This window comes from Bufo gargarizans, chromosome 3 (genome assembly GCF_014858855.1).
Source record: "Bufo gargarizans isolate SCDJY-AF-19 chromosome 3, ASM1485885v1, whole genome shotgun sequence".
Classification (NCBI taxonomy): Eukaryota; Metazoa; Chordata; class Amphibia; order Anura; family Bufonidae; genus Bufo; species Bufo gargarizans.
Window position 1 is genome coordinate 170,897,331 of NC_058082.1, and position 22,420 is coordinate 170,919,750.

Genomic DNA, 22,420 nt, shown 5'->3' on the forward strand with positions numbered 1-22,420 from the left:
TTTTACACTTGCGGCAGGGCGGATCCGGCAGGCTGTTCAGCCTATCGGATCCGTCCTGCCGCTATTCCGCTGCTCCGTCCCCATTGACTATAATGGGGATGGGGGCGGAGCTCCGGCGCAGCATGGCACTGCGCGGCGAGAGGCCACCGGGCGAAAAAGTCAGACTTGCAGTACTTTTCAGCCGCCAGCCTTTCACCGCACACCGCCGTGCTGCACCGGAGCTCCGTCCCCGTTCCCATTATAGTCAATGGGGATAGAGTGGCGGCAAGGCGAAATAGCGGCAGGACGGATCCAACAGGCTGAACAGCCTGCCGGATCCGTCCTGCCGCAAGTGTGAAACTACCCTAAGTTCTGCTCCTTATTGAAGGTTGCTGTACTCGCACTAGATGGTTCTACTGTGGGCGGGCTCAGAGCTGGTGGTCTGGTGGTGGCAGAGGCACTACTGTGGCAGGCACCAGGCTAGTCTGGACTGGGAGTCTGATGGGACTGACTTGTAAAAGTTAGATGAGAGAGAAAAGTCTGAGTGCACTCAGACTTTTCTCTCTCATCTAACTGAAGACGCATGGTAAGGCCCCATTCACACGTCTGTAAGTGTTTTGCAGATCCACGGGCCCGTGGATCCGCAAAACACTGACATCGGTAATGTGGGATCCGTAATTTGCGGACCGCACATTGCCGACACTGCATAGAATATGCCTACTTTTCTATGCTCATGGCAGTGGGAGATCTAGGATGGGTGCTTGGGTGGGAGCTCTGGAAGGGGTGGTGGTAGGCCCGATAGATATGTGGGGGCTGGGGAGGCCCATACATTTTTTTTGCTATGGGGCCCATGCATTTCTAGCTACGCCCCTGCTGGCAGCAGTAGTGCCAAAGGGCCATTGACCTGCCTCAACTAGGGTCTGGCCGAGCAGGTTCCTCCAGACATTTCTTGCACGGGGAAAGTGGACCACGAAGCAGAGATCACCAAAGACCTGGTAAGTGTTGTAATAGGAAAGGTGGGGGATCTTTGAGGTATCCCTCCTTTTATATTTTAACCCCACTCTGAGTGCATTCTAAAATAAGTATCAACCCCTGCAACCCTCAACCCCCAGCTGAATTTAGTGATTGTACTACAAATAAACTATTAGAAATCCACCATTAACAGTTATAAGTAAAAATATTCTCTGTTTGGTTATCTTTATTAGAGCAGAAGCAGTAAAATGTGTGGGCAGAATGTGAATCAGTTATGTGCAAATCATAATCTGTTGTTTTTATATATATATATATATATATATATATATATATATATATATATATATATATATATTATAAATCATGATGATAAAATGATTATTATAATTGAGTTTTGGGACCTCAAGGGTTAAATGCAAAGCTGCACCTGCATCCAGAAGAAGGCTTTCAATCTGCAATTTTCATTTCGATCATGTGAAGGATGTGTAATTGTAGACTTGATAACATCAACTTTAATTATAGCTCATAAACCAGGAGGATTGTCTTCTTGGGGCGGAACTAGACAAACTCTCTTATCTAAAGCCACAACCATTCTGGAAGACTAACAATTACAACTGCTGAAATCCGTGTCTCTGTGCTAATGATGCAGATCATATGGTATACTTAAACATGTTTTTGGGTTATCCGGGGTAGACCAGCAATATTTAATTCGGGCGGTTGTGACTCTTGGCTCCCCTGATGATCAGCTGTTTGAAGGGCCCATGACACTTTGGACAGGGCTGTGTCCTCTTCAAAGCTTACACTGCCCTGGACTGCACAATGCTCTACCCACCCTAGGTGCTAAATGTTAGATTGAGATGGTCTGACTACTGGGACTCCCAGTGACCCTGAGAACAGTGGATCCCCTATATCCAGACCACCCAAGTGTCACTCTTTTGGAGGGACAGTCCCACCTTTTGACCCAAGTCTCTCTTTGTTCCATAAATGTCCCTCTTTTTGATCTCTTTTTGATCTGAGGTATAGATTTTCATTATTCCATTTACAATATTGATCTAGAAAGTGTTTGCCTGGTTCCTCTCTCTAATTAGAGCCCACCTTGTATAGTATTTCATAATTTGATGCAATTTTAATTTAAGTATATAGATATGCAGGAAAAATTGATCCTTCACATAAGTGGCCCTTTTTGCATATCCCCACTCTGAATGAAGCTGTAGCGTTCATGTTGGTCTACTTCTCCTTTCACTTCAGGATCATTGGGAGTCCCAGCGATGAGAACCCAATCTGAAATGTATCACCTAACCTGTGAATAAGCAATAAATACTTTTTTGGGGGATAAACCCCTTTGAAGTGGCTCTATCACCCGCATCAACCCTACCAGACAGGTGGAGGTGAATTGTGTAGGGGGGGGGGGAAGGTGTTAGGTGAAATAAACAAGCAGAAGAGAAATACATTGAATATTGGAGGGGTGCAAGAGTTTTAGGCTACTTTCACACTGGCGTTTTGAATTCCGTTTGTGAGATCCGTTTCAGCGATCTCACAAACGGTTCAAAATGGATTAGTTCAGTCCCAATGCATTCTGAATGGATAAGGATCCGTTCAGTTTGGCTCCGTTCCGCCTCCATTACGCTCTGGATGCGGACACCAAAACACTGCTTGCAGCGTTTTGGTGTCCGCCTAGCGATGCATAGCCAAACGGATCCGTCCTGACTTACAATGTAAGTCAATGGGAGCGGATCCGTTTTCACTGACACAATATGGTGCAATTGAAAACGTTGTGACATTTTTCTTCATAATGCAAACGGATCCGTTCTGAATGGATATAATCGTTTGCATTATAGGTGCGGATCCGTCTGTGCAGATACCAGACAGATCCGCACCTAACGCAGGTGTGAAAGTAGCCTTAGGTGGAAGGCCACAGAGGAGGATGTTCTAGAAGTCTAGGCAGGAGATGATGAGGGTATGCACTAGAGTTTTAGTTGAGTCAGGGCTGAGGAAAGAGCAGATACAAAAAATATTTAGAGGCAACGTGAGGTGGTAAGGGCTTGGATGTGTGATTTGAAGGATAGGGTAGAATCCAATATCAACCAAAGGCAGTGGACTTGTGAGACAGGAGAAAGCGTGGAGCCATTGGCTGTGACTGATGAGTGAGTGAGAAGGGGGAAAGATGATAAAGGCGGTTTCCTACATTCTGGGCTTTAGAAGGTGGTAGGAGAAGACAAGGGATATCACTGACAGACATCATAGGATTCTGGAGAGAGAAGTAGTACTGAAATCCTAATGTCTCTATTAATAATGTCAACTATTAATAAAAAAGCTGTACCGTAGATGAGACCAATCCTGCAAACTGTAACATGATAATCCGAATCTGATAATCCATATACTTTTATATGTACGTTACATCGAAAAAATGGATATGTAGGTGTAAGCTTAGACAGGATGGGGTCATTTATCAAATTGGTGTAAAGTACAACTGGCTTATTTGCCTATAGCAACTGTGACACAGTGAGAGGTTTGGTCTGGGAAAACAGCTATTTTCCTCCCAGCATGTGCTGCTGGGCTGATTTACAGCCAGGTGAGGTCAAATACTGGACTGGATTTTAAATACCGGTCCGGGTTTTTGGCAGCACCTGGCTGTCCTTAAATAGGCAGCTGGGCTCAGAAGCCATGTCTCTGTGTTGGGATCTGGGAGCCTTGTGTCTGGATGAAGGCTTGCTACCTGTTTAGCTTGAAAACAGGTGGGTGCTGCTATCAGCAAGGACTCTTTGAGGCAGAATTGCCGCATGGTGTGAATTACCAACAACACCGCAAGGTGACTTTTTGCTTAAATATGACTGTTTGTTTTGTCACTTGCCTAAAGTAGTGTGAATAAAACACTGAACTGTTTGATCCAAAGAACTTGTTGTTGCCTTTATACTGTGTCCGCTAATCCTGTCGACCAGAGCGAGTCCCCACACAACTAATCAGATTCCACCTTTCATTTTCCAAAGGTGCTGTCCAAATGAAAGGTGGAATCCGATTGGTTGCTATGGGCAACTAAGTCAGTTCTACTTTACACTAGTTTGATAAATGACCTTGATGTCTAGACCTGCATTAGATTTATCACAGTCTTTCAGTCTGTGATAAGTCCAATTGGTCGTATTTCGAGTGAGTATTTTGTGGTGCTCACGTCCTAGGATTGGCATCCCAAGATGGACCTTTTTTGCTGTTGTAGTCTTTCAGTCTGGACGCTAAGGGCTCATGCACACGGTCGCTTCCGGATACTGGCCGTGTTTGTTATGCATTTTGGGGTAAAGAATAGAACTTTCCTATCCTTGGCTGCAAAACGGACAAGAAAAGGACATTTTTTTTTTTTTTTTACGGGGTCTCAGAACGATCATACGGATGAGGGCAGATACAGTGTGCTTTCCGCATGTTTTGTGGACCCATTGAAGTGAATGGGTCCGCATCCGTACCGCAAAAAATGTGGATTGGATGTGGACCAAAAATATGCTTGTGTGCATGAGCCCTAAATCTGATACAGACACTTTTTAAAGGAACCTGTCACTGGGATTTTGTGTATAGAGCTGAGGACATGGGTTGCTAGATGGCCGCTAGCACATCCGCAATACCCAGTCCCCATAGCTTTGTGTGCTTTTATTGTGCAAAAAAACTTCATGTGTATGCACCTAAGATGAGTCCTGTCCCTGACTCATCTCAGGGACAGGACTTGTTACGCACCCCGAGCATAAAAGGGGTTAAAACCATTTAGGCGATCTTCCCCTTCCAGAGCTACAGGCACAGCCACTTACAGAACACCAAACTCCCGAACGGCATACAAGAGAATGCTCCAAACTCCCAAACGGAATACAGCATAGCACTCCAAACTCCCGAACGGAACTTCACGAATAGCTGCTAGCAGACGAATAGGAAACGCACCCAAGCGGCTTACGCTCCTAGCAATCAGTCTCTAACAGCATACAGTGAATCCCCCCAAGAACGAGACGAGGCTCTGTGTTGAGGGTCAAGCAGTGGTCAGCCAGAGCTGTGTGTTTATTGTTCTTATATACACATTCTTACACATTAGTACCACCCACAGGGTTTTGTAAAACAACCAGTAACCCCGTACAATACACTCACGCTCCCACACAAAATCCTCCCCTCTGCCTGTGATACACTTACCTTACACAATGGGTTAATGTAATTATCACAGGCAGGAGAATACACAGTTTTACACAATGTCTTCTGTCCTGGAGACAATTGGGGAGTAATCCAATTTATCTCCAAGGGCAGAGGCAAAACTGTGCACCTATTGCATAAAACATAGACATTTAACATATCCTCAGATAGCTCAGGTCTGAGTGCATTCAATTATTAGGTGAATGGCACTCGGACTACATGAATACAGTTTAATTGCCATGGAGCCAAATTCTTTCACATAGTCTTTGTAGGGGAAAATCAAGCGTTTCAACATGGGGCCATAGTCTAAAGGAAGCAGGCGGGCAACCAGGCTTCTCCAGCACCCAGTGGCGAGGTTGGTTTCGCCACAGGACTCATCTCAGGTTAATTTGCATATGTATCAAATCAGTTTTTTTACACAATAAAAGCACACAGAGCTGTGGGGACTGGGTATTGCGGATGTGCTAGCGGCCATCTAGCAGCCCATGTCCTCAGCTCTATACACAAAATCCAGGTGACAGGTTCCCTTTAAGTTTAATATCCTGCAGAACTACATGTGTATAAGACCTTCTGCACAAGACCATTTAGCAGACCCACAAAATACGGATTCGGTCTGTTTGCATGCCGCACTTTTCAGGAGCCCCATTGCAGAAATGCCTATTCTTGTCTGCAAAATGGACAAGAAAAAGACTCGTTCTATATTTGAGGCACAGCCGCAGGGATGCAGGTAGGACACGGATGACATTCCTGTGATGTCTCCAAATATACGGCCACTGCAGCCCCAGCAAATTTGCTACTTTTAGGTGAAAAAGTAGTTGTATTAGGCTTCGTTCACATCACCGTCCAGCCTTTCCGTTCTCCTGCTCCGTTTAGGGGCAGGAGAATGGAATGGACGGATAAGCACATAACTGACGCCAAACGGGGTCAAACGGAGCCCTTAGGACCCCATAGACTATAATGGGGTCCGTTATGTTTCTGCTCAGAAGATGATTTGTAAGCGGAGACAAAAGTCCTGCAGGCACAACTTTTGTCTCCGCTTAAAAATCATCTTCTGAGCGGAAACATAACGGACCCCATTATAGTCTATGGCGTCCTCAGGCTCCGTTTGGCGTCAGTTATGTGCTTATCCATCCTTTCCGTTCTCCTGCCCCTAAACGGAGCAGGAGAACGGAAAGGCTAAACGGTGATGTAACTACACCAGCCAGGGGCTACCATAGTTTCATAGGTACACGGACAGCCATACATGCGCCTAATTTACGATGAGACACACTCCTAGTCATATATTAGCCGTATACTACAGCAGGGCAGGGGCGAAAAAGCTGTCTTAGGGTACTTTCACAATCGCGGCAAGAAACTCCGGCACGCTGCTCCGGCGGGTGAACAGCCTGTTGGATCCGTGCTGGATTACCGCTCTGGCCCCCTTGACTATAATGAGGGTGGGACTGAGTTCCGGCGGCAGCACAGCAAATATGCCGAGAGGCGTCCGGAATAAAACTACAACATGTCGTAGTTTTATTCCCATTATAGTCAATGAGGCCGGAGCGGTAGTGCACACGTGCACTAGCGACAGCACGGATCCGACAGGCTGTTCACCTGCCGGGGTTCCTTGCCGCTAGTGTGAAACTAGCCTTAGTAAATGTCCCCCAATGTATCTGTTAGACAGGTGCACACAGGCCTACTGATTTCAATGGGGCTTGGTCTGGGCCATGAAAAAGGGCAAAAACATGCCTTATTTTTTGACCGCCACTATGCACTTGCTGTTAAAAGCAGCCATGTGAATAGCCCCCATAGGCTTTTACCGGTTTCGAAAACGGCTGTATGGCGCTCATTACAAAAATGAAAAAACTGATGTTTTTCACTGTGGTGTGAATGTACCCTCAGGTGCACAGCCGTTTTCACTATCAATTAAAGTCTAGGGTGTGGGCAACCTGTGGCACTTGTGAAACTACAATTCCCAGCATGCTTGATTTATTTTGATGAGAGTTCTGAGAAGAGCAGAGCAAGTATGCATGCTGGGAGTAGTAGTTTCACAACAGATGATGTAGTGGCGCAGGTTGCCCACTCTAGGACATGGCCTTAAAGGATATAGGGACCCATGGCAGACACCTGTCCTTCACTGATGAAACACTGGCCGTTTCTTTAACGGATGCTAAATGGTCAATGACCTGAACAAGGACTCATGCACACGACCATATGTATTTTGCGGTCCGCAAAAAATACGTATGACATCCGTGTGCATTCCGTATTTTGTGGAACAGAACTGCTGGCCCCTAAAGAACAGTAATATCCTTGTACGTAATATTTTTCCTGAACGGAAATACGGAAACAGAATGCACGCGGTTTTGCGGACCCATTGAAATGAATGGTTCCGCATGCGGTCCACCAAAAAAAAAACGGAACGGACACGGAAAGAAAGTAGGTTTGTGTGATAAGAGTGGCTGCTTCCAGAGAACATTAGCATGCATTCCTCTGCACAGGCTGGACACAGGGCTGTAGGTGGGAGCCTGATTGATAGAGATGAGCAGAGTGGAAACCTCGGGGGCCCCAGCTGTGATGGACGCGGGCTCTGGGGGGAGCATTCTTATCAGTCAGCAGTCCCCAGAGTCTGGCTTCTCTTTGTTCCCATTGTGTGTCCCCCCCTCTCTCGGCATTAGTGGGAGGGGGCCCGGCGTTCACATCAATATGCTCGGCGCTGACAGGAGGCGCATCCACTCTGAGCAGGGGGATGCAGCCAGAGCACTGGTGCAGCAGCCATCAGCGTCCCTGACCGACGGAGCCCGGAGCCGCTCGTCCTACACCGCGCCGCCGGCCAGCCCCGAGCACTGTGCGGACTGCGGCTGTGCCATGGCGGAGGTGAAGTGCGGCACCGCAGCGGCCACTCCCGCCGCCACCAACGGGCTGGTGGTGATGAGCGCCGAGCTGGAGGTGAAGAAGCTGCAGGAGCTGGTCAGGAAGCTGGAGAAGCAGAATGAGCAGCTGAGGAACCGGGCGAGCGCCGTCAGCAACTGCACCGCCAGCCCGCACCTGCTGCTGCCGCCGCCCCCCGCAATGCATCAGCTGTCTGCCCTGGCACGGCCCGCCGGACTATGCCTGCCCAGCCCGGTGCCCACCCTGCTCTGCACCTCTGCTATCGGGGGAAGCCTGTACCCTCCGGATCACATAGGCTATTACAGTACTAGACCCCAGCTGTCATGTCTGAGTGCCACTGAGGGGCCACTGACTGACCACTCCAGTACCGGTGCCACCATCCTGGATGAGGTGGACATCCTGGACCTGGAAGATGGGTATTGTAGCGAAGAGGAAGACACCTGGTAATCACTCTCCCTGGGGGCACTGCTAGTAATTGTGCTTGGTAGGAGGGAACAGGTTGGCTCTGGGTGGAAGGTGCATGGCATGAATGCAGATCAGCTGGCAGCAGGGAAGCTGTATGTTCTAGAACCTCACCACTACAGATGTAGCAGAGCTCAGCGTGCCCTTTGGCCCTGTTACCTGTGGCTTTACATAGGACCCACTTAGAACCTGCAGGGTTATGTCACATTGCCCTCTGTGGTCCTGAGCCGCCCACAGGAATGGCCTTTATTAGCCCAAGAGGATTTCCCCTGTCGCTGCTCAGCCCCTGGCAGCAGGGGTACAATCTGTTCCTGGCAATAGGATTTGGGCTTATCACAGGCTAAATCTTCCCGAGCGGCTTTCCATAGCTGGTAGCAGGCTGCAGCTCTGCGTGGCGTCGGATGCAGGTTACACGTATCTTCTGAATGGCAAAGCATCCTCTGGTTTTGTACTATGCTGCCTGGGATTGGTGGGCATGGACGGGGGCGTTTTGTTTTGTATCACACCATCTCTTTGGCCCTATGCAGTGCATCGGAGAGCGGGTATTTATATCGTCTCCTAATATTCTCCTTTGTATTCAAGGCCCTGCAGGAGATTGTTATTATATCGGTGCCAGTCTGCATTCGCAAAACGGGGGGCCTATTCACTAACGGTCCTTAGAGACCATCTGCATTCAAGGTGTGTCCTTCCGCAATTAAATGATACCTGCAGGAGATACCCCAGCAACCCCATGCTATATAATGTGATGTGTGCAGTATAAGGGCTCATGCACGTGAACCGCAAACGGGTCCGCATTATATGGGCACTGGCCGTGTCCTATGTTTTGCGGAGCGGAGGCACAGATCGGAAACGCTACCAAGTGCTTCCATGGGCTTTTGGGTCTGTGCCTCCGCACCGCAAAATATAGGCCCTTATGTGGGTCTGCCTGAGCCCTAAGGGGGTGCACTCGCACCTGGCAGACTATTGTCTACCCTGCATTGTGTTTTGCAGAGTAAGGCCTCATGCACACGACCGTTTTTCGGGTGCGGACAAATTCACTTCAATGGGGCCGCAAAAGATGTGGACAGCACTCCGTGTGCTGTCCGCATCCTTTGCTCCGTTCTGTGGCCCCGCAAAAAAAAAATTGCATATCCTATTCTTGTCCGTTTTGCGGACAAGTATAGGCATTTCTACAATGGGCCGCCTGTTCCGTTTTTCCACAAATTGCGGAAGGCACAAGGACGGCTTCTGTTTTTAGCTGACCGCAAAAAACTGAACGGTCATGTGCATGTAGCCTAAATAATGTTCTTTTGTGGATTTTCTGCACAAGAATCTCTCCATTCAGTGCAATGGGAAACTGATTCTGCCGTGAAAAACGCTACAGACAAATCTGCAACAAAATACGGGCGGATTTGTCTGTAGCGTTTTCCACGGCAGAATCGGTTTCCCATTGCACTGAATGGAGAGATTCTCATACAAGATATAATTAACAAAATCCACACCATAGGGCCTCATGTACGCGTCCGTGGTTTTGGTTTGCATCTGATCCGCCTTTTTTGTGGACCCAGTCATCTCAATGTGTGCAGTCAGCATCCATAAGGCTGAGTTCACACGGGCGAGATTTCCGCGCGGGTGCAATGCGGTAGGGGAACGTATTGCACCCGCACTGAATCCGGCATTATTCATTTCAATGGGGCTGTGCACATGAGCGTTTTTTTTCACGCATCACTTCTGCAATGCTTTAAAATCGCAGCATGTTCTATATTCTGCGTTTGTAACGCAGGACAGGCCCCATAGAAATGAATGGGGATGCGTTAATAACGCATTGCATCCGCAAGCAAGTGCGGGTGCGATGCGTTTTTCCATGATGGTTGCTAAGAGATGTTGTTTGTAAACCTTCAGTTTTTTATCACACGCGTGAACCGACTGAACTTGCTTGCAAAATAGTGCGAGTTTCACTGAACGCATCCTGAGCCAATCCGTCACGCCCGTGTGAACCCAGCCGTCTGTTTCGTGGGCCCGCAAAAAATAGAGCCTGTTTTATTTTTTCAGTTTTGAGTAACAAAAAAAAAACCATGGCGGAATGCCTTTGGCCTGTGTTCGTGTTTTGCGGATCTGTGATTTGTGGACCGCAAAACACAGCCGTGTGCATGAACCCTAATACACACCCAAAAATCCACAACTTTGTGAAAAAAATCTGTAAATTCCGCCATGAATGCACCGTAACGGGTGCGCTGTGCCCCGCTTTAGACAAGCCACATGGCAAACTGTTTGCCTATGATTGAAGACCTGTGGGTCAGGCCCCATTTATCGGATTTTCTTAATTGTAGGAAAACCTCTGCAGTCTACAAAAAGGGGCAATTTTGCTTCATTTTCAAAATACACAAAATAGTGAAAAGAGACAGAAACCTCCACGAAAACAACTTGGGCTACTTTCACACTGACGTTCTGGCTTTCCGTTTGTGAGATCCGTTCAGGGCTCTCACAAGCGGTCCAAACGGATCAGTTTTGCCCTAATGCATTCTGAATAGAGAAGGATCTGCTCAGAGTGCATCAGTTTGCCTCCGTTCAGTCTACATTCTGCTCTGGAGGCGGACACCAAAACGCTGCTTGCAAAGCGGAGCCAAGCGTCCTGACACACAATGTAAGTCAATAGCGACGGATCCGTTTTCTCTGACACAATAGAAAACTGATCCGTCCTTCATTGACTTTCAATGGTGTTCAAGCCGGATCCGTCTTGGGTATGTTAAAGATAATGCAAACGGATCAGTTCTGAACGGATGCAGAAGGTTGTATTATCTGAACGGATCCGTCTTTGCAGATCCATGACGGATCCGCACCAAATGCGAGTGTGAAAGTAGCCTTACCCTAAAGTCAACTGCTAATTATCTTTTTCCAGGTAATGGGATAAAGTTACAAAATGGGACATCTGTATATGTGAAGTTCACTCCCGGAAATTTCATAGAAGTGAACAGCACATGCTGGGAGTTGTAGTTTCACAACAGCTAGAGTACCAGAGGTTGCGGACCCCTGGCATAGTGGTACAGTATCGGCCCTTAACATTCTATGGGCTCATATTCGTGATCTGAAGCAGATCGTGTTCGAGAGCCATTAGGCCATGTTCACACTGGCATTTTACCATTGGGGAAAATCCACTGTGGAAACCGTGGCAAAAATCGGAAGCTGCCACTTGGCTTTCTGCTGTCATTTTTCATGTTTTTGCTCTAGACCCACTCACTGGGGTTCATAGGAACGCTCGTTAGTGATTATCTGGCGGTGTAAATGTACCGCCAATCACCTGATGAACGAGCGAAACGCTCGTCCATCAGGTAATCCGATCATTTGTGCACACACAAAAATCACTTTGTGCCGGCAGCTGATCGTGCTGTGTATACACGATCTGCCAGCAAACAAGTCCGTATGGGGAAGGGCAAAGGCATTATTGATCGCTACTCACCATACATGTAAATGCACCAGTCTCCTCCACCGGCGATCAGCAGATTGTCAGGAAGGAATGCCTCCTGCTCTGGCGTTCCATGTAAAGGGACCTTAAGGCCCCGTGCACACAACAGGGGTGTGCTACAGTGACGGGAGGCTGTAAGCATCACTGATAAGGAGCTGTAAGCATCACTGATAAGGGCGTATTTGGGAGCCACATATACAGAATAGTGATGAGCAAATCAAGTTACTAAAAAAATCAGCCTGGCCCCTCTGCTAAAGGGACTCCCCCTCCTTGATTGACAGGGCCAGACATCTTACCAGCCCTGCGCTGTTGCTCCGAGTAGCGGTGCAAGTGCAGAGGATCTGCTGCTGTTCCCTGAGCAGGGCAGTCGCTAACTATACCGCTCATGTCTAGTTGGCATCTGCATCGCACAAGCAATAGGAGCAGATCCTCTGCGCTTGCGCCATTACAGGGCAGGTGAGATGTCTGGCCCTGTCAGTCAGCAAGAGGGAGTCTCCTGAACAGTGGGGCCAGCCCCTCGTTGTTCAAGGAGATGGACTTTTGAACAAATTGATTTGCTCATCAATAGTACAGAGCTGTCCTATACCACCTTACATATGGAATCCCATTGAACATGCTATTCATTTATTTTGTGCTGACTCTGAAATCCCCATATTATTACAGCGCCACACACAGGGTAACTGGGCAAACAGCCTGCTGGATCCGTACTAACATTTGCACACGGGTGCTGCCGGACTTAAAGGGAGTCATTAGCATTTCACGTTTGTAACCCTTCCCATAGCTTTCTAGCATGCTTACAGTTAATAAAAACATTACCTCTGGCATCAATCCTGGACTTATAAAACCGTCAAAAAACATCTTTGTAACATATGCAAATGAGGGCTCGCAAGTGCCCAGGGGCGGCGTTACCCTCGTAGGTGCCCTGGTAGCTCAGCCTTTTCTTCGCTTCCCCCCCGCCCGCCCATCCTTTGCCTCTGACCGCCTATCTACTAACTTGTTGTTTCGCCGAGATCCCGCGCCTGCGCACTCAGCCCGTCGGCCGGTGCATGCGCACTGCGATGCCCATTCCTTGTACGGCATCACAGTAATTAATGCGCATGCGCCGGCTAACAACAAGTTAGTAGATAGGCGGGCGGAGGGAAGGAAGGGACGGGGGGAAGCGAAGAAAAGGCTGAGCTAGCAGGACACCTACGAGGGTAACGCCGCGAGCCCTCATTTGCATATGTTACAAATAAGTTTTTTGACGGTTTTATAAGTCCAGGATTGATGCTAAAGGTAACGTTTTTATTAACTGTAAGCATGCTAGAAATCTATGGGAAGGGTTACAAATGTGAAATGCTGATGACAGACTCCCTTTAATAAGAGGCGGCTGGACAAAAACCACAGTGCGCTGCGGTATTTGTTCGGCTGCCTCTTGGCATTTTTGCCGTGCTGTGGCCGCATCTCCGGCTAGTCCCTATTATAGTAAATGGGGCTGGGGCGGACTTCCAGCAGCACATGTGTGCAAACTTGTTCACCTGCCGGAACAGCCTGCTGGAAAAGCTTAGAGAAATCTCATGTAAACTTTGCTTTTTCTCTTGGGTGCAGAGATTGACCCGCCATATGGATTTTGAAATCTGCAGCATGTCAACTAAAGTTCTTAATATCTGTATTCAGGATCATAGGCCCTGCAAAGAAGAGAGGAGAATGAGGCAGCTCTTTATCTTAGGGCTCGTTCACACGAACGTGTGAAGCCGGTGCCCATGCTGTGGACTGCAAATTGCGGTTCTCAATGCACGGGCACCATCCGTGGGGCAGCTGCATGGGGATCGTGGACCCATTCACTTGAATGGGTCCGCGATCCCTCCGTTCCACAAAAATATAGAGCATGTTCTATCCGTAGTGCTTCCGTAGTGTTCCGTTCAGTGCTTCCGTTCCGCATCTCCGGATTTGCGGACCGATTGAAGTGAATGGGGTTCGCATCCGTAATGAGGAATGGCCACAGAACGGTGCCCGTGTATTGCGGATCCACAAATGCGGTCCGCAATGCGGAAACGGGCAGCACACATTTGTGTGAACGAGCACTTAGTGTTGTGAAGTAACTTGTTCTGCTGTGTGATTAGGACAGGTTTTTGTGTGGACTTATAGGTACGGAGGCCATTTTAGTTCCCCTGATGATTGCTCCCAAGACAAAACAAGCCATTATAACTTGGAAGGTATTTGGGAATATTTTTTTATAATAAAGTAATATTTAGGTATTTTCATATTCTTAATTCCTGGAGAACCCCTTTTAATGAAAGTGTAAGATTTTCAGAAAATCCATATCAAATCCACACCAAAAACTGCTCAAAAAAGGCAGCCAAACCACGATAAATGTGTGGATTTATGAGCTGTTTTTGGTGCAGATTTCATGCTGATTTTCTGCATATAAACCCTTTTTTAGCCCATGTATTTAGCTTAGAAACACTAAATATAATACATAAAATGGTAACTATTTTCTGCTTGTGGGAGACATATCCATTCTTGTGAGATACAAAGCCCTGGCCTCGTCCTTGTCACATGTAACGTCTTTGTCCAGATCTGAACATAAAGTGACCATTTACAATAAAGTTGGTGTAATAATAGCACACGATTAACTGAGGAAAAGAACAATCCTTCGTTTTTTTTTATTGCTGTAAAGTTGGCTGTTTGGATGAGAGTGTAACCTACTTTTACTTGTTTTCATCCTCACTACTGAACCCTTTCAGGCTATTGAAGCCTTTCTTCCAAAAAGACTTTTCTCTAAGTGGGTCAAGAATTGAGTAAAAGATTCTTTGTAGACAAAGCCTTAAGATTAGCTCCACATTCAAGACGTGTGACAAACTGCTCATGTGCTAGAGCAAGAAAGCCCCTTATCCTGTTACATAGGCGAGACCTGACTATTATAAAGTGTCCCTCGGGCTAGACGTGGACGCTAGTGATACTGTATCTCAGATGGTTTCTGATTTCAGGTTGCCTTTAGGGGGTAACCAAAATGAGCGTGGGGATTTAGCTGCTCGATGTTCCTTGTGTATGTGAAGGCTGCCTAACATACCAGATGATGCCCACCTTGAAAGGGTGGCATACTTCTATCGTTTAATCCTGCAGTGTTAGGCCTCTTGCACATAAACGTTTTTTGTGTTCCGTATACGGAACCATTCATTTCAATGGATCTTCCCCAAAAAAACGGAAGGTATTCCTTATGCCTTCCATTTCCGTTTATCCGTTCCATTCAAAGATAGAACATGTCTTATTATTGTCCGCATAACGGACAAGGATAGTACTGTTCTATCAGGGGCCAGCTGTTCCGTTCCGCAAAATACAGAATGCACACTGACGTCATCCGGATTTTTAGCGGCTCTGTTTTTTGTGGACCGCAAAATACAGAAAAAGTCATACGGTCATGTTCAAGAGGCCTTATTCTTCTTACTAAAACTACTGAATGTAAGTAGGGGTCCAAAAGATCTTAGCATGACTGCAGGATCGGACTTCACAGAATTTGCTTGCTGCCTGGTTACCATGGAGACACATATGTCCGCACAGGAGCTGTCGTTAATATCTCTCTCTCTATCTTTATTTTGTTTTTATATGCATTGCCGCAATATAAGCATATTGTTGGTGGACATGGCCTCTAAGAACAGATTGGGGGTGGTTATAAGTAGACCAATAAGGCCTCTTTCACACGACCGTTTTTTTCCGTTTACGGGCCGTTTTTTGCATTCCGTATATGTAACCATTGATTTTGATGGTTCTGCAAAAAAATTTAATGTACTCCGTATGCATTCTGTTTCCGTTCCGTTGAAAGATAGAGCATGTCCTATTATTGCCTGCAAATCACATTCCGTGGCTTCATTCAAGTCAATGGGTCCGCAAAAAAAAAAAGGAACACATACGGAAATCCACCTGTATGTCTTCCGTATCCGTTTCGTTTTTGCGGAATCATCTATTGAAAATGTTATGCCCAGCCCAATTTTTTCTATGTAATTACTGTATATGCCATACGGAAAAACGGAACAATGGATCCGTGAAAAATGGACCGCAAAACTGAAAAAGCCATACGGTCGTGTAAAAGAGGCCTTAAAGGAAACCTGTCACCATGATTTTGTGCATAGAGCTGGGGACATGGGCTGCTAGATGGCCGCTAGCACATCTTCAGTACCCAGGTCCCATAGCTCTCTGCGCTTTTATTGTGTTAAAAAACAGTTTTGATTGATATGCAAATGACCTGATATGAGACCTGTAGCCTGAGATGAGTCAAGCGGAAAGGAGCCCAGTACCGCCCCGCGTCCTCCGAATCTCCTCCTTGCTGGCTGACGTTACAGAGCTGGAGCGCCGAAATCTCGCGATGCGCGAGCTAGCGCATGCGCAGTGTCGGCGTCATGTTCATTCCCTGTACTGGCATCAGCACAGGGAACGAACTACGCATGCGCTAGCTCGCGCATCGCAAGATTTCAGAGCTCCAGCTCTGTGACGTCAGCCAGCAAGGAGGAGATTCGGAGGACGCGGGGCGGTGCTGGGCTCCTTTCCGCTGGACTCCTTTCCGCTGGACTCCTCTCCGGATACAGGACTCATATCAGGTCATTTGCATATCAATCAAAACTGTGTTTTAACACAATAAAAGCGCAGAGAGCTATGGGACCTGTGTACTGCAGATGTGCTAGCGGCCATCTAGCAGCCCATGTCCCCAGCTCTATGCGCAAAATCCTGGTGACAGGTTCCCTTTAATGGGGAGTGACTGTACTGGACTTGTTCTTTTCATTATATTGATTTATGACTTTGGCTTCCATAGTTAAAATTCCATATTTGACACCACATTTTGTAGAGTAACTGGCACAGAAGAGGATATTTTATATTAGAGTGAATTGAAGTGAGTAGTTTAGTACATTGGGAAGCTGCTGCCAAGAAATGGAGAACTAGAGGCATGTAGTGAAAGCATAGTTTATAGCAGGGGTGGGCAACCTCCGGCACGCCACCTGTTGTGAAACTACAACTCTCACCATGCGTACTGGCTCTGCTCTTCTAAGAATGGCATGCTGGGAATTGTAGTTTCACAGCATCCGGAGTGCCGAAGGTTGCTGATCCCTGATTTATAGAAATGAATAGTTAGACCTCGTGCTGAATATTGTGTAGAAGATGAGTAGCTGTGTATATGAATCACATAGCAAGTCTTGGAGGGTGGGCAGAGAAGGACAACCTTTAAAGAGTGACTCCATTTTTCTTAAACTTTTTTTTTTTTTTTATGTCCCAAATGCCCTAAAAATAATTTTTCTAATATGCTTTTAATAGATTTTTACTTTTTGCTAAAATTTGCAACTATAATCCTGAATTCAGCCGAGCTTTAAATTCAGTATAGGCCTCATGCACATGACCGTTGTTTTGGTCCGCATCCGAGCCGCAGTATACGCAGCTTAAATGCGGACCTATTCACGCAAAAGATGCGGACAGCACTCCGTTGCTCTGTTCTGTGGTCTGCAAAAAAAAATATAACCTGTCCTATTCTTGTCCGTTTTTCGGGCAAGCATAGGCATTTATATTAATGGCTGTCCGCGCCGTTCCGCAAATTGCAGAATGCTCACGGACGCCATACGTGTTTTGCGGATCCCCAATTTGCGGACCGCAAAACACACAACGGTCGTGTGCATGTAGCCTTATTCACACATCGCTGACTGATTCCTTGTACTGTGTCAATGGGGCACACATTGCTGTTCCTGCCTGTGCCCCCTGAGGTTGGCTAAGTGCTGGCATAGCACATGGGTACCCTGTAACCATGTGCTATGCCAGGATTAGCTGAGCGGACTGGCTCCTGCCTGTGCCTAGTCCTACTTTGCTAAACAAAAAGATCTACATGTCAGCTTTAGGTGCAAATTTCTTTAGTAAAAAAAATAAAATAAAATAATCAAAATCAATAAAAATATATATTTTTTGTTGAATTAAAGTTTAGTTACTCTTTTAGTGACAAAGTAGTTTAGAGCATCAAGAGAAATCTGCAAAATTAGTGGAAGTAAATGTCATAGTAGTAGGATCTGATTGTTTGCTATGAGCAGTTAAGCCAATTTTCATTTACACCAGTTTTAATGACTGTCCCCCATAGTTTTTTTTTTAAATGGGTCCATGGTGCACATTTTATGGACATATGGGGTAATGTATCAAACTGATGTAAAAACTGCCTTAGGCTACTTTCACACTAGCGTTCGTCGGTCCGCTCGTGAGCTCCGTTTGAAGGAGCTCACGGGCGGACCCAAACGCCTCCGTCCAGCCCTGATGCAGTCTGAATGGAGCGGATCCGCTCAGACTGCATCAGTCTGGCGGCGTTCAGCCTCCGCTCCGCTCGCCTCCGCACGGACAGGCGGACAGCTGAACGCTGCTTGCAGCGTTCAGCTGTCCGCCTGGCCGTGCGGAGGCGAGCGGATCCGTCCAGACTTACAATGTAAGTCAATGGGAACGGATCCGCTTGAATATGTCACCATATGGCTCAATCTTCAAGCGGATCCGTCCCCCATTGACTTTACATTGAAAGTCTGAACGGATCCGCTCAGGCTAATTTCACACTTAGAATTTTTTCTAAGTTATTAATGCAGACGGATCCGTACTGAACGGAGCCTCTGTCTGCATTAATATGATCGGATCCGTTCAGAACGGATCCGATCAAGCGCAAGTGTGAAAGTAGCCTTAGCTGTCAGTAGCCACCAATCAGATTCCACCTTTCATTTTCCAAAGGAGCTGTCAAAAATGAAAGGTGATTGGTTGCTATGGGCAACTAAGCCAGTTCTACTTTACACCAGTTTGATAAATGACCCTAATTGTTTATTTTTTTTGCGAAATGGACATACAGATGCGGAAAATGTCTGATCTGCAAACAGGATAGAACATGTCCTATATTTGTCCACAAAATGCAGACCTTGGACCCATTGCAGTCAATAGGTCATTGAGATATGTGGATGCAACATGGACCACATCCATATTTTGCACATCTGCAATTTGTGGAGGTTGTGTGACTGAGGTATATATCTATCTATCTACGGGTATCTATCTCTCTATCCATTTATTTATCTATTTTTTTTAATTATATTAAAGGTCAATTATGTAATCTGTCTAATGACCATTTTCTATCTGCAAGGAGTACCTGCTGTATATTAGATTGCTAGACACAGTTACTCAAGGGATATATTTTGATACCCATGTGTCATTTTTATTTTGTTTAAATCCACTTTACCTTGTACTTAATAATAAAGCTGGTTTTGCTGAGTATATTTAAATTGAATTGGTGAATACTGTTATTCCATAAGGATGGTGGCTTTGTAGGGTCAAGGTTTATGACTCCTTAATCCTGAAGACATATGATCCAGTTTTACAGGGACAGTTAAAATTCCCTCTTTAGGGTCCATTCCGATGTCCGTAGTGCATTGCGGATCCGCAAATTACGGATCCGCAATACACCCGGCTGGCACCCCCATAGAACTGCCTATTCTTGTCTGCAATTGCGGACAAGAACAGGACAGGAGTATGATGAACGCTGATCGGCACTGCGGTGTAGATGGTGCGTGGTGCACGTGTCCAGGCGCCCCAGAGATACAATACTGAAGAAAGGCACTCGCGTCCGTTGCTTTATGCTGTTAGGTTTAAGAATAGGACATGTTCTATTTTTTTTTTCCAGAGCCGCGGACCGGAAGATCGGGGGCGTGGTCCGGAAATGCGGATGCGGAGAGCACATAGTGTGCCCTCCGCATCCATTCCATCCCCATAGAGAATGAATGAATGGGTCCGCACCCGTTTTGCAATTTGCGGAACCGATGTGGACCCATTACATGGACGTGTGAATGGAGCCTTAGTGTGGAACTTCCTTAAAACATCCCAAGTGTGAGTGCGTTATTGGGGTTTATCTGCAGTAAAACCTAAGCTGTAAGGTTTTACATGTTATGTGCATTTGGTTTACACTTTGTCTTTTCCAGGCTTTACGTGTCCCCTACCAAGAAGCAGAACCCGTTTGAGTCCGCCCTCAGCCCACTGGAATGGTGTAGGCAATTTCTAGATCATCCAAGTCCCGAAATAGAAGCAGCAAAGAGATCACTTTGCTTCCGACTTGAGCAAGGTAATCAATATAATATTGATTTGTACTATTTTTAAAACTGAGCCTTTCTAGAAACATCTTTATTCGTTTTTTCACATCTGGTAATGCTCCTGAGTTTCTTCTGCCGTGTACATTATCGTGGATTAAGTGCTGACTGGCATATCTGCAACACAACTGATGGGAAATGAGTGTCTATGGATCGCCTAGTAAAGTGGAAGTACTGCAGACCACACAATGTGCTTCTTAGCATATCAATGCTGTCATTCAGTCTGTTCATTGGTCTCTAAATACTTATACGTTGTGTATGGTAACCATGGGTGGGCTTTACTGGAAGTGTGCGCCGAGAGACCAGACGGTGGACGAGTCATATCACCTTTAATGGCGATGTATCTAATGACTTTGAACTCGCACACAGATAATCCACCAACCTTTTCTAACTCCAGGCCTATCTTCAGGATAGGCCACCGCTAGCTAATTGGCGGGGATTGGATACCCCATATCCCTGCCGATCTGTGGTTCTGTGTGGCACTGCATTGTCAAACATTGTATTGGACAGCGCTCGTCACCGCAGCGCCGCTCTCCTTGGATTCTATGGAAGCAGTGCTGTGTGTACAATGTTGACAGTGCTCTGTAGCTCCAGCGCTACACCATTTCGGTGATAGACTGACTTGCCCACCCAAATAGGTCAGGTGAGAACATCAGGACCTGCCTCACTCATTCCCGTCTGGCCGATTGCAATAAGAGGGGCTGCTTAGGCAGCCTTTCCAGTCCTGAAGCTCCCAGGGGGCCCCATGGCCGCCCAAATCGGCCTACCAATTTTAAAGGCTGTCAGCGCATGTGGCCTAGCTGCTATTAGTTCTGGTAGTCCAAACTAAAGCCTCATTCACACGTCAGTGTTTCACGGACATGTGCTGTAGGTATTCTCCACGGACAGCACACGTACCCATTCATTTTAATGTGTGTATTCAGACATCAGTGTTTTAGCAGAGTCCGTGGGTCAGTGTTTTTAGCGCAGATGCATGCTCTATTTTGTCCGTGTTCACGGATCCATCACGTCCATTATAGTCTATGGGTCAGTGAAAACCACTAATGCAACACGGATGCCATCCGTGTTGCATCAGTGTTTCACAGATCATTAAGAAGAGATGCTTTGAAAATTATTTTTCAGCTGTTCAGTGTCAGTGAAACACGGATGCAACACGGCGAGCAAAAAATGGACACATGGATCCTTCACGGATGCATCACTGACCACCTGCTCACGGATTTCACCACGGACATGGACGTGTGAATGAGGCTTAACAGATAAAAACTGTGTGGAAGGGACAAAGGGGGAGATTTATTAACTTGTATAAAGGAATGTTAGCTTAGTTGCCCATAGCAACCAATCAGATCCTACCTTTCATTTTCCAAAGGAGCACTGTAAAATGAAAGGTGAAATCTGATTGGTTGGGAAACTAAGTCAGTTTTCCTTTATACCAGCTTTGATAAATCTCCCCCAAAGTTTTACAGTGGTGACTTTACAACAACCAGGCAGCTCCCGAGCCGACTTTCTCCATCAATGCTGGCTGTCGTTGGCCACCTGCGGCGGACTGATACTCCACTAAAGCTGTGCATTTCACAGTTGGCAATTTAACCGTGTGTGTGTATATGTGATCCTCTGTCTTTGTGTATGTATGTATGTATGTATCTAAAATGTGCCTTTGCATATGTAAAATCATGGTTACTGTGTAAAGGCACTCCTATGTGTGTCAGTATGCGTGTAAATGTGCAGCTGTGTATGTAAAAGTATCTCTGTGTGCATATAAGTATACATATGTGTGTAAAAACGAATTTAGGCCACATTCACATTACTGCTAGTTATTTCTGTTGGGCTGCTACGTTATAGGTGCAGAAGAATGAAAATTATGAAATTGCCGAATTCAACAGATAACTGAAACCATTTGAACTGAACTGATCCCACTCAGGCAGAATCTGCAATAGAGGCCCCGAACGAAGCCTAAGGGCTCATGCACATGACCGTATGTAATTTGTGGTCCGCAAAAAATACGGGTGACGTCCGTGTGCATTCCATATTTAACGGAACAACTGGCCCCTAATTGAACAGCACTATCCTAGTCCATAATGCGGACAATAATAGGACATGTTCTATTTTTTTTGCGGAACGGAAATACGGACATAAGGAAATGGAATGCACATGGAGTAACTTGCGTTTTTTTTGCAGACCCATTGAAATGAGTGGTTCTGTATACGGTCCACAAAAAATATGGAACGGACACGGAAAGAAAATATGTTCGTGTGCATGAGCCCTTAACCGCAGATGTGAACATGTTTCTGGTATATTTAGGGCTGTTTCACACGAGCGGATGCCGTGCGTGACATCCGCTTCGTGAATGACAGCCAAGACCCGATGCGGACAGCAGAAGCACGGAGCATTAACATGATTGATAATGCTCCGTGCCTCTCTATGATCTCTTTAC

At 46.5% G+C, this 22,420-nt stretch overlaps 1 protein-coding gene across 2 annotated transcripts in view; it reads left to right on the forward strand.

Moving 5' to 3' along the window:
* Positions 1 to 7,950: 7,950 nt before the first annotated feature.
* The window catches only part of SLAIN1 (SLAIN motif family member 1), a 75,369-nt gene continuing 60,899 nt past the window's right edge, over positions 7,951 to 22,420 (forward strand). For both annotated transcript variants that reach the window (XM_044287954.1, XM_044287955.1), the window contains exons 1-2: positions 7,951 to 8,417; positions 19,825 to 19,964. In XM_044287954.1, coding sequence (XP_044143889.1) covers positions 7,951 to 8,417; positions 19,825 to 19,964 — 607 coding nt within the window. The remainder of the gene's footprint in view (positions 8,418 to 19,824; positions 19,965 to 22,420) is intronic.